We start from the raw sequence: 13215 nt of genomic DNA on the forward strand, positions 1-13215 counted from the left end.
CCAGAGATGCAAGAGCAAAGTAGCGCCAATGCTGAAAATCTGAAATAAAATCAGAAAATGTTGGAAAAACTCTGCAGGTACTGGAGCATCTGTGGTGAAAGAAAGAGAGCTAACCCCTTCACAGTGAATGACCTTCCTTTCCATCCTGCTCTGGTTTAACATATCACCCAATGGGCCTGGTACACACACATTTCCAGTGGTTGCCAAGAGAGTATTAGTGACAACTTGTGAGGAGAGAGCTTGGAGAGGGTGATTGTGAGGCATCATTGCAAGAGAAAGTAGCATGAAGTAGTGTCTGGGTGACTGCTGTTGAACAGGGCTGACAGATACCTGTTCTGAAACTGCAGGTATGTTGACCTGACCTGAGTAGTGCTGTACAATAGAAAACTGGGAAAATCAGAATGTTGGGATAGACACTGGAAAATATTACCACACTCACGTTCCAGACCTCATGAGGTCCTGAATCCACTTCAACCAGCCTCCAGGTGGGACCACACTCATGCTGCCGACCTGCTCAGCCACTTGCATGTACACCTAATAACATGGAAAGGATGTCCCTTGCTCACGTTCTTGGGAGAGATCATCCCACTGCAGTCACTCACATCTCAGCACAGGGCCTCCAGATGACAGGCTGGGTACAAATCTTCCTATGTCCCTTTTGCAGATATGTGGCTGCTGCAGCCTCAAAAATTCCACTTTCACTTAAATCAATCCTAATCCACACAGTAGGTCTTTAAATGAGAAATCTTTCCTTTGACTGAGTCAACATGGTGTCCTCTCCCCCCCCTCCCCGTGACCGGAGGACAGCTTCGAGGCAGGATGAATCCGGTCTCAGATAAAACCTCAGCAAAGTTGTGAACAACTTTGCTAATCTGAGATGATAACCCTTGCCACTAGCTTGATGGCAAGCAGCTGAGAACCTGGAACTTGAAGAGGAGAGGAGGTGATGTAGACAGTCCTTTCTGACCACGCTGCCCATGAATCATTTGCCAAAGTGTGATATCAGTATGTGCAACCTCAATATCCCATTCAGCACCACCTGACACCTTATCTGTCACTGACCACCAGTGTTCAATTGGCCATAATGCAAAAGTAAAACATTCCGTTTGGACATTCCAAACCAAGTTTATAAATAAATCACTGTCACACTGTTTACAAGTGCTAACCAACCACATTTGTGCATTCCCTGAGTGTCTGTCTTTCATGTGTCTCCTGTGCTCCTGCACAATGTTGCCAAGTGACTACAGTGTGGCTAGTGGAAGGCAGGTGAATGCCAGTGGGGGACTGAAAGGCTGAAAATGGCTTTGGAACATAGCTTTATGTATCGCTGGATCTAGAAGGCCTGGCTTCGAACCATGAGATGGTGGTGCAGACATAGGCTATTGAGCCTCTGGTGTCTGCTCCACAGACAATACCATCTTGACATTGATGGAAGTCATCTGCAATGACTGGATAGCAGCCCTGCTGAAATGGCAGGGAGAGAAAAGATGGCAAACTCATGCTCCATGGAGCCCTGTCACCTTTCCTCTCAATTCCAGCAGCCTTTTGTATACAATGAACCAGATGATCAGACGTTCTGAAATCTATTATAAAGAACATCATAAATGAATAATCTTACTTTTACTGAAGGCTGAGGTGAAACAATGTTACAGTGTGAGAAGACATGTAAACTTTGTATTACAGAATTTCAAGACTTTTTCAAGCAAGTTTTAAACATCGTGTTGTGTGTAGCAAAATAAGCAATATTTCCATTTGTCAAGAGTTTGTTTGGTGGTTGTCCTGTTAAGATTTAAAATCAACGAGGTAAAAACAATAACTGCAGATGCTGGAAACCAGATTCTGGATCAGTGGTGCTGGAAGAGCACAGCAGTTCAGGCAGCATCCGACGAGTAGCGAAATCGACGTTTCGGGCAAAAGCCCTTCATCAGGAATTGCACTCTAATCTAAACCTAACCAAGTGGCAATCTCCATAAACTGGAATTTGTTTAAATTCCATTATACTTCAACTAAATCTTAATAGGTTCTGGATCAGTGGTGCTGGAAGAGCACAGCAGTTCAGACAGCATCCAAGGAGCTTCGAAATCGACATTTCAGGCAAAAGCCCTTCATCAGGAATAAAAGCAGTGAGCCTGGAGCGTGGAGAGATAAGCTAGAGGAGGGTGGGGGTGGGGAGAAAGTAGCATAGAGTTCAATGGGTGAGTGGGGGAGGGGATGAAGGTGATAGGTCAGGGAGGAGAGGGTGGAGTGGATAGGTGGAAAAGGAGATCGGCAGGTAGGACAAGTCCAGACATGTCATGGGGACAGTGCTGAGCTGGAAGTTTAGAACTAGGGTTTAGATTACATTACAGCGTGGAAACAGGCCCTTCGGCCCAACAAGTCCACACCGACCTGCCGAAGCGCAACCCACCCATACCCCTACATTTACCCCTTGCCTAACACTACAGGCAATTTAGCATGGCCAATTCACCTGACCTGCACATCTTTGGACTGTGAGGGGAAACAGGAGCACCCGGAGGAAACCCACGCAGATACGGGGAGAACGTGCAAACTCCACACAGTCAGTCGCCTGAGGCGGGAATTGAACCCGGGTCTCAGGCGCTGTGAGTCAGCAGTGCTTACCACTGTGCCACCGTGCCGCCCTAGTTTAGAACTAGGGTGAGGTGGGGGAAGGGGAAATGAGGAAACTGTTGAAGTCCACATTGATGCCCTGGGGTTGAAGTGTTCCAAGGCGGAAGATGAGGCATTCTTCCTCCAGGCGTCTGGTGGTGAGGCCCTCATTTCCCTTTCCCCCACCTCACCCTAGTTCTAAACTTCCAGCTCAGCACTACAACACTTGCACACTCATACATCCTAACACTTGAATACAATGTAATACGTATGTGTATACATGGCATGCACAAACATGTATATCACAGCGGAAGTGATGGCTGAATGGTATTATCAATGGACTGTTAATCCAAAGACCCAGGTAATGTTCTGGGGACCCGGGTTCAAATTCCATCACAGCAGATGGTAGAAGTTGAATTCGATGAAAATTTGGAATTGACAGTTTAATAATGCCCATGAATCCATTGTCGATTGTCAGGAAAAGCCCATTTGGTTCACTAATGTCCTTTACGGAAAGAAACTGCCAACCTTTTCTGGCTTATATGTGACTCCAGACCCACAGCAATGGGGTTGACTCTTAATTGCCCTCTGGGATGGGCAGTGATGCCCTCATCCCATGAATGAATAAAGAAAAATTCAACTTGTATAAAACAAGCATTCATCACTCAGATTACATCAGTCAGGGTTTGTGATACATCTTCTTATTCAGTTAATTTTCATATTGTTCTAGTATATTTTTTATATGTATATGTATATATATAGTACACTGTACAGAGCTTTTCTGAAGTTTTATCACTAGAAGTCTATTGCTTTCATCCAAATTACTCTATCTAAAGAATTTTCTCATTGTGCATAAATTAGAATTCCGGTTAATCTGTGTATTGTACATTCAGAAATTATTCTAAAAACCCAGTGCTTAATATAATCATGCTGTGACAAAATGGGAGCCTAAATAGCCAATAAAACATTCAGAGCTACTGAAAAGATAGGCTAGAGATTTACTATTACAGGTTTGCATTACACTGACAACACAATAATTTTGTTCTATGACATAACCTGTTATCTGGAACAGTTCACAAGGAATGATGCACCAACTGATTTGACCAGATGTTAATTGCCTTTTGCCCTCCAGGTTCTATGCTTTGCTGACTGATAAGACAACGAACAAATCTGATGCCTGACAACAAGAATAGACCTAATCGCACCCTATCCCCTGTTCTTATCACTGCTACAAGGTGCAATTTTAGTAGCCTGCAGAATTATCTGTAGCTCTTAAAGAGATGAATTGGATATTGTCAATACTGGTGTCCCACGATGCTTTCCTCAACAGTAAAACAGCTGTTAGCTTTAGAAAAATAGACCATTCCTTCTAGTCACTGGGAAAAGATTTCCTTCGAGAAAACATATAAGTCAGTCCCTACTGCCTGTAACTCTTGTTCTATAATCTTTGCACCTGTCATAATCATCTTTCCTATGGTTTGGAAGAACAGAATAAAACTCATGTGATGTAGAATAAACGTTTTTGATTCTTAACAGCCAATGTTCATACCCGATAAAACTTAATCATTGTAAAGAGCACAATAACAATAAAAAGCATGAACAAAAATGCAATCCAGCGGGTTGATGAAGAGAATTTGATGTCTTAGTATTTTGTTCTGCCAGCCATTCTCTACCAAGAGGAGGCTAAATCAAACATTCTGATTCAAGGGGAAGTAATGTCATTGCATTTGACAGACATCTGTCAACAAATAGGTCAGATCTATGTATGACCTATTCTTTAATAAAAAGGAAAAATAGTCCAGTAATGACAGAAATACTTCACAGGTCCATCGGCATTGAAACAGAGAAAAGATGAATTATCTTTTCAGGCCTAGACTACACTCTGATCTTTTTAGGGGCACACAAACATGTTTATATTTCTAGCAGATATCGTAACCAACTGATAGTGCAGAGAGGCCACATTAGTCAAGGGGTTACATTTAACATCCAAGAAATGTTTAAACAGTTCAAGGATATTTTTAATCAACCTGATATTTTAATGATATCTTAGAAAATACAAGAAAACATTCTTGCCCACATATAAGTGAAAATCGTCCAAAACATTAAAATCAAACTATTAGATTAAATTCCCTACAGTGTGGAAACAGGTGCTTCGGCCCAACAAGTCCACATCGACCCTCAGAAGAGTAACCCACCCAGACCCTTTTCCCTCTGACTAATACACCTAACACTACACGCAATTCAGCATGGCCAATTCACCCGACCTGTACACCTTTGGACTGTGGGAGGAAACCGGAGCACCCGGAGGAAACCCACGCAGACACGGGGAGAATGTGCAAACTCCACAGACAGTCACCCGAGACTGGAATAGAACCTGGGTCCCTGGTGCTGTGAGGCACAGTGTTAAACCGTGTCCTTGTTCATCGTGGCAGGGACTGCACAGGATACATCCCATCATGTTCTTGAAATGTGAATGAAGTTACTTCGTGGAGATAAATCCAATACAAAATTAACTCAGCAGTGATTTGGGCTTCAGCACCAAGTACGAATGCAATGTTAAAGAAATATTCAGAATATCTTTTTTTATAATATTTTAAACAAATTTGTTTCCAAGTGAAATTATTGTTTCCAAAAAAAACTTGCAATTCTTCATTGCAACAGCATATTCAATAAATATCTAAATCAATGACTGGAGAGTGGAGCCTGGTGTTGGGACAAATCTAGGACTTAAGCCCTCAAGTACTAAATGTAACGATCTTGTGGCACTGAGGTAGTGTCCATGTCTCTGAGCTAGCTGTGTTCAAGTCTCTCCTGCACCAGAGGTGGTGTTTAGTAGCAAATCTGAACAGGTTAATTAAAAATACCTTTTCAGCAATAAACAGTCACTCCACTTAAGAAGTGGTGAGATTTAAAATCTTTGCAAATTTATAGAAAAGAATTTGAATGGAGATGGAGTTGTTCATTTTTTTTGAGAACAGTCTCAAGGGTAAGGTCAATCCTATTGCTGTCACAGAAAAATGGACAAAGTTACAGATGTGGAAAACACCAGCAGAATCCAATAAAAATTCAAAACATATACTATTTTTCATGATTCTTCTTGCAAATGGATGGTGTAATGGAATAAGTTCCACGACACATAAACAAATTGAATATTACCACATGGAAAATGGTACTTCACTTGCTCAGTTTCTAAACTAGTGACCCTGATAAGAGACTAATCCATTTAAAAAAATAATTAGATAACCGGGCATCAAGCAAAAAAAAATCATTCACTGGTTTGCTTTTTCTTTCCCTCCAATTTATTCATCAAATATACCACACCTGAACTTCTGAAGATGACTATTTGCTTTTCAATAAAATAAACAAATAACTGTGTTTAAACTGAAAATGACACAATTAAAATTGTACATCCATTAAATGTCTAACGTTTACCCTGATCGATGAGTACAAAAGAACAAAAATTACATCTTCGGTTCTTATCTTCAGTGTTTGTGACTCTGATGTTCTGTTATTAATGTCAGACTCGATTTACAGAATTACAAATTCAGTTTGATTTTCACCTTTAAAGCATAAATGTTGCATACATTTCTACTTTTCTAAGTAATTGGGAGACAGGTAATTGTTAAAAGCAACATTTTAAACACCATGTACAGAGTCAAACTAACTGATCAGATTTACTTACAAGTTCAATAATGCAGAAAAGTTGAGAGGCACACGAGTCTGTGTGTACAATCATTCAAACCAGAACAATTCCAGAAACCTTGGCATTCCTCTTCAGTTGCTTCCAGCAATATCTTTCAATGAATGTTTTAGACTGATATCACTGGTTTGTGGGAGGCATACTCACCCCTGGTACAGGCACTGGCAAAATGGAATTAGTTACCACAGACAGGTCAAATGGCCGACTCGTGCTCCAAATGTGCATGTTTGTTTATGCAAGACAGAGATAAAGGAAAATGATTCTCTCAGAGGATTGTGAATCTTTGAATCTCTCTTTCCCAGGGTTGTTTAAGGCAGAGGTAGATTGGTTCCTGACTAAAATAGAGTCAAAGATTGATGGGGGTAGGTGGGAGTGTAGATTTGAGGTCATAACCAGATCAGCCATGATATCATTAAATGACAGAGCAGATTACAGGGGCCAAATAGACCACTTCTGCTCATAACGTGCATGCTCATATGAATCAGTATATCTCTAAATTTTACAGATGTCCATTGTTTAATGTAAGAGCAGGTTTGCACAATTTCTTCCCACATGCTGTGGCACTACTAGTATGTTTCAATACAATGGAACTGAAGTTCCTTGTCATCCATTAGTTCATTTATTTGGCATTTGAAGCCACAAACTGGTTAAGTTGATTGAAATAATATTTGCATTTCAACAAGATTAGAATGATCTATTTTGATGACTGCCACCCGTTTTCTTTAAAAAAACTCAAACAAGATGCTCCAACTTTGAAACAACTTTAAGTTAATTAGTTGCAAAAAGCATTGATTGCCACAGACATTTCAGAATTTTGCTATGGAAAAAAGCCACCGCAGTTTTAATTCAATTATTTTGAAAAGCAAATTACATAGCCAGAAATTTCCTCATTGACAAACGCAAGTTCATAATTGCAGATGACCTCCTCATCTACATCACAGTGAAATTATAAATCCAGTGTAAAGACCACAAAACGCAACACAAACTTGAAAAGGACCAAAAAGAACCAACATCGTGATGATGAATTGAGTGACAATGGAATGAGTTTCTTTTCCCTCAAATTTCCTAAGTCGAGAAAAATTACAAACATTTACACTGGTTAGTCTAAGTCAGATAAAATAGCCTCTTACTGTATCTCTTTGGTCCATCTTCCAAGCAGAACGAAAGTGTTAATGTTGCATCATCTTCAAAAAACTCTGTAGCAAAGGCATCCCACCACAGGTTGTCACTATCCTGAAGACAAAGAAATTCCGAAAGGGAACAATCAGTACTGAGAATCCAGCTGATTTAGCTACAAAATAAAACTGTATACACAACATCCGCGATCAGAAGAGTAATCTTTTTGTAAACTAAAGCACTGCAAGACTTCCCAGAGATAACATAATTAAAATATATGTTGTGACTGTATGGGTGGTAACCTGGTGAAGTGGTTATACTAATAGAACCTACCCTATTTTCATTTCAACAACAGATTTAATGTCAATCAAGTACTATGATGGTCAGGCAATCTGATTCACTGGAATACCACTCATGTGTTGAAGATGAACATATGTACCAATGCTTCTGCTCTTTAGATCTGCAAAATCACCCACTATTTTTCAAAAAGAGGCTGAAATCACAAAAGCAATGATACCGGTAAGATCAGGGGCTCAGTACGTGGGGAACTACAATTTGGAAGACACATTTTTCCAGTTTAGAATGATGGTGTATTCACAGTTCAAAAACACACAACAATAGCTTCAGAATGAAGTTAAAAACCACACAACACCAGGTTATAGTCCAACAGCTATAACTGGAAGCACTAGCATTCGGAGTGACACTCCATCGGGTGGTTGAAGGAGCGGCGCTCCGAAAGCTAGTGCTTCCAATTAACCCTGTTGGACTATAACCTGGTGTTGTGTGATTTTTAACTTTGTACACCCCAGTCCAACACCGGCATCTCCAATTCAGAAAGAAGGAAACAGTGTTCACTAAGCTGTGGGCAAAGCTTCAGAAATAATAATGATAAACTAAAACAAAACACAATCTGAGAGCAGTGCCATTGCCTCTAATTGGTGACAGAATTAAAATCCATTCGGTACATTTGTTTTAAGGGACAATTTTCCTAACAAACAAATAAAGCTGAAAGAGGCTCAGGCATATCTTCTCAAGCATGCTGCTAAATAGTGAAGAAAAGGTCTGAAGGAAAAAAAGGAAGTAAAGCAATAATCAATCCTCCATAGCTCACACTGTGACATTTTACATTTCAAGAATTCGGAAAGATTCGCATTGATTGGTGCAGCCACCAAACACTAAATGTTCAACATGCTCAGGAATAAAATGGTTCCAATGAATGATATCCACATCATTGAAATCAAATATTCATCACAACAAATGCAATATATCCACAGGGCACAAAGCAGCTATTTACTTTGAACTTCTCTCCAAACTCCAAACACCTTTTCCAGGCCATACACCAGTCTAGCTTGTATGTATGTCTGCATTGCTTCATCACACTGGTATGTTCAAACGGCAACTGGTTCATTATAAACTACTGAATTAGATACAGCTCTTTATTATTAGGTCAAACAATGCTGATCATTCTCCTCTCATCTTGTCTTTAAGTCATGCGTTCTCTTACCTTGTCATCATGCAAGTTGCTGGTTACACACTCCCTTGCATTAACCTTACAAAACCCAATACTTCATCTCCACCCAAGTTTTCATCCATTTTTGCTTTTAACATATTACCCATCTTCCCCAGGTCTCTGACGTCACAAGATCAATCAATCAGTCAGGAGGCCTCCTTCATTATGTTCTTGTTAGATGAGGAAGGTGAATAGATTCTCTGTGAATTCCTTTTCTTGACTTGGACAGTTTTCACTGAAATGTGTAACATCCGGTCCTTTATTTGTTTTTGGCTTATTACCTGGTTCTCCCAAATATCTGACTGATTGTTATCTTTGATGAATATAGATAACATTCTCCTCTTACCACCTATAGTACCTTCTGAAGTATGTAATAAATAAGATCTTTGTTGATTATCATCTCTCTGGACAATGACTCCTTCTCTCCCTTGGTCTCTCACCTTCACTTTTTCTCCTTCCGTCAACCTGACTAGCTTCCTGGAATGGTATCTCTACTCATAGTCTCAAGCCTGCTGTTTGGATACAACCGCTCTCATTCTTGAACTCTTTGTTAATTTGGGACTACTAGCCCTGGAAGTAATTGATGGTGCGAACCCACACTGCAATAGAGTGAACATGTAAATTAGGAGCGGAATTATAAAGTTGTTGCTCTCCTTCAACAATGCTTTGTTGGCTCTGGCACCTCCTTTGGTTTCAAGGAATCACTGAAGAATCAGGATGGAAACAGAAATTCATGAACAGTTCTTGTTTATTGTGGGTCCGCCATTATGCCACCACATCGTTGGCACCACCATTATGCAAGGTGCCCGAAGAAACCAATAGATGCTTTCTAGAATTACACATTTCATTGAGTGTCAAACCTTCTTCTTGTAGACCACTTAAAACTACCTTACCCCTCCGATTATATTCTTCAGCACATTCACAATGGAGTGAGATGTCAGTTGCTTCAAGACTATGTAACTGCGTTCCGAAGAAGGGTCACTGGACTCAAAATATTAACTCTGATTTCTCTCCATAGTTGCAACCAGACCTATGGATTTTTCCAGCAATTGCTGTTTTTGTTTAAGTTTCTGATTTCGAGCATCCACAGCCCTTTCCGTTTTTTTTTTGTTTTGGTGTTTCCCAAATCATTGCCTGAGAAAACCATTTCACTTATAGAGTCATAGAGTCATGGAGATGTACAGCATGGAAACAGACCCTTCCGTCCAACCCATCCATGCCAACCAGATATCCCAACCCAATCTAGTCCCACCTGCCAGCACCCAGCCCATGCTCCAATATATAGTTTAAAATGGTGATCTGTCTCTTGGCAATGCTATGTCCTGCACGTATGCTTGGAGTCACTGATTCCACCTAAAGTTTTTTTTCTTTTCTACCACAGATTCTACAAGTTCATGACTACTTATAACTCTGAAGACCTTTCCTTTGGAACCTGCAAAGATAGGGTTACATTTCTGCACAGATTTTCAAAAGGCTCAATTACTCTGCAAGGAGAGCATTCTGCAATGTTTGTAAGGCACTGTTTCCCCCTGTAGGTCTCTTTGATGTCACATCTTTGGAAAAGTTTTAGAGTATATAACACTTTCCCTCTTAATTATATCTTTTATTCTGTTGCTTCTTCTTTAAATTCCTGCGCTTCTGGAACCATCTGGTCACCTATATCTCAGCACTGCCCAGTTTAGTTAATGGACCACTGATTAACTCTCAAACTGAATTGCTTCACTTAAAATTAAGGTTTCCTTGAATCCGTTAATGCCATTAATCCGTTAAAATTCATCAGAAGCACTGACTACAATAGTCTCAAGTTCATTCTACTTTTAGGTCTCCATGTTCACAACCTTTAATCAGTCTGCAAATCTCTGGTACACCAGGTTTCTGGACCCTTTTATTGAATTTGGTCCCTGGCAGAATCTTTTCAAATGAAATGGTTGTCAAAGGCTGTTAGAGGTCTCACTTATGCTCTGCCTTGTTATTATCTGCTACTCTTCCTAAACGGTAATTGCTCACTTATTCAGTATCACCCAATCCTGAACCAATTGTAAACCTCCTAAGAAAATCTCTCTAAAATCGTTATCAGCCCAGTGAACCTCTTTTAGACTGCCTCTAATGCCAGTAGAAAGTCATAGTATTCCAGTTGTTGTCTGTCGAGTGCGTTGTATAGTTGCAGTGAGGCCCAGCTATTTTTATACTTTATTCCCTTTGAAATAAAGGCCAGAAGTCTATTTGTCTTCTTTGTTATCTGCTGAATTTAGATACTAGCTTTTTGTGATACATAGTTCATTTAAAACAGATTCTAAGTTATAAAGCACATTTACAGAAAAACAACAGATTTGTGTGGGCAGACCAAAGACAAGATACGTGCAGTGATTGTAACAAGGTCAGCCAGGTGGGCATCACAGAATATGAATTCACTGACTGGGGCTGTTAATCTGGCCCAATAAGGGAGCCCTAGTTGACAGACATAAACAAGAGTGTCACTCTGACAGCTGGCTCTGAGGAAGCTGGACCAGTGTCAAGGACTCACCAAGTGTTAATAAAGGGTGACTTGGTGATGGGATACCGGCCTCTGAAGAGTTATTTCAGTGGAGACAAGAGAAAAGCACACTGCTGAAGAAATTCACTCGCAATTGTCATCTTTCAGTTGGGGGGTGTGGGGGGTAAGCATTTCTGGCACTGTGCTGTTATTTGGAAAGCTTGATTTGTTTGATCCAACTGTCGAAGACTGGACCCACTATGTGGAAAGAATGCATTATTCTTTCTAGGGCAAATGACATTAGGGCAGATAAAGCAACGAGTAACTCTCCTGACAGCTTGTGAACGCATAGTTTTTTCAATTATTAGGAGCCTAACTTTCCCTAAGGCTTGAGATACTAAAACCTTTCAACAGTTGACAGATTTAGTTAAGGAATATTATGACCCCAAGCCTTCTCTAATTCTGAAATGCTATCAGTTTTACTTGGCAATTCGAGACCCAGCGGAATCCATACGGGGATTTTTGACTGGGTTAAGACAACTGGCAGAGGCGTGTGATTTTGGTTTAACACCTAATGAGATGCTCAGAGACTGTTTGGTATATGGGATTAATGATGTAACCATGCAAAAGTACCTACTGATCAAAGCCCAAGTGAACTTCAAATAGAGACAACAACTGGCTTTATCATTGGAAAATGTGGCAAGTGGAGCATGAGTGCAGGATATTCCGATGGAAGTGAACATTCTTGCCAGTCTGACTAAGCTTAGGGGCCACCACATGAGTGAAGGCAATAACATAGGCTCACTCAGGATATACCCTGAACAGAAGGATTCCAGCAACACCCCAAAACAAAGCCAAGCCTCAGCCAAACAGTTAAAACTTTCTTCAGGATCTAGGCTGGCTAGTTACTACAGGTATGCAGTCTCAAGACAGCAAAAGAATTGCACTCGACCTAAATTGATTAAGAGAACTCATAGGCCGGTATCCAGCAGAGTGCACATCCTGGAAAGTCCACCTACATCTGGTTTGGAACAATTAAATTGCTTAGCAACATCCAAATCAGAACCAATCAAAATAAACACCCGGTTAAATGATCAGCTGGTTCTACTGCAGGTCGATACCGGCACTAATGTTTCAGTGATCGTAGAACCAGTCTTTAATAAAATTCGTTCGAGATTCTAACCTTTAAAATTTGCGCAAGACCTCGGTTAGATTGAGAACCTCTACCTCGGAATCTGAGATGAACACAGCAAGTGTTGCTGCCTTTGCCACCTGAAGAGGAGAATGAATTTCTTCCGAGATGCTCCGGGCACAAGAGGCGAGCTGTTGTATGTTACATGCTGCCCATATCAGAGGCAGAGTTGGAGGAACCTGACAAGAGGAGCTACAAAAACAAAGAACCGGCCTATGTTCTCCGACTCATTGGGAGAGGGATATAGTAATTGTAACAATGTCAGCCAGACCTCTCAGAATATGCGTTCCTTGACTGGAGCTGTTAATCAGGAAGCCCTTGCTGACAGAATATAAACAGGAGTGTCAGAGGTTCTACTCACTCTGAGAGCTGGACCTGAAGGAGCTGAATCAGTGTCATGGACTTTTCACATGAAAATAAAGGGTGACTTGGTGAGGGGATACTGGCCTCTGTGGAATTATTTCAGGACACACACAATGCAGTTCACACAATGAAAAGCAGAAAAGTTGTATAAAACATGATTGGCAGGACTCAGCTGTGTTAACTTGATGTTGAATATGAAGGTAATGACTTCCAGTCCAAATGCAGCATAGATAGGGATAACCTGTTATGAAGAC

The 13215-nt window shown here is 40.6% G+C and overlaps 1 protein-coding gene across 11 annotated transcripts in view; it reads right to left on the minus strand.

The window, feature by feature from the left end:
• LOC122551847 (LIM domain-binding protein 2) overlaps window positions 1-13215 on the minus strand; it is a 294021-nt gene that overhangs the window by 220488 nt on the left and 60318 nt on the right. For all 11 annotated transcript variants that reach the window (XM_043694446.2, XM_043694435.2, XM_043694407.2 and 8 more), the window contains exon 2: window positions 7438-7540. In XM_043694446.2, the coding sequence (XP_043550381.1) occupies window positions 7438-7540 (103 nt within the window). The remainder of the gene's footprint in view (window positions 1-7437; window positions 7541-13215) is intronic.

The sequence above is a fragment of the Chiloscyllium plagiosum genome, unplaced genomic scaffold (genome assembly GCF_037043375.1).
Source record: "Chiloscyllium plagiosum isolate Xiang-an unplaced genomic scaffold, Cpla_swu_hap1 HiC_scaffold_1, whole genome shotgun sequence".
NCBI classification, from domain to species: Eukaryota; Metazoa; Chordata; class Chondrichthyes; order Orectolobiformes; family Hemiscylliidae; genus Chiloscyllium; species Chiloscyllium plagiosum.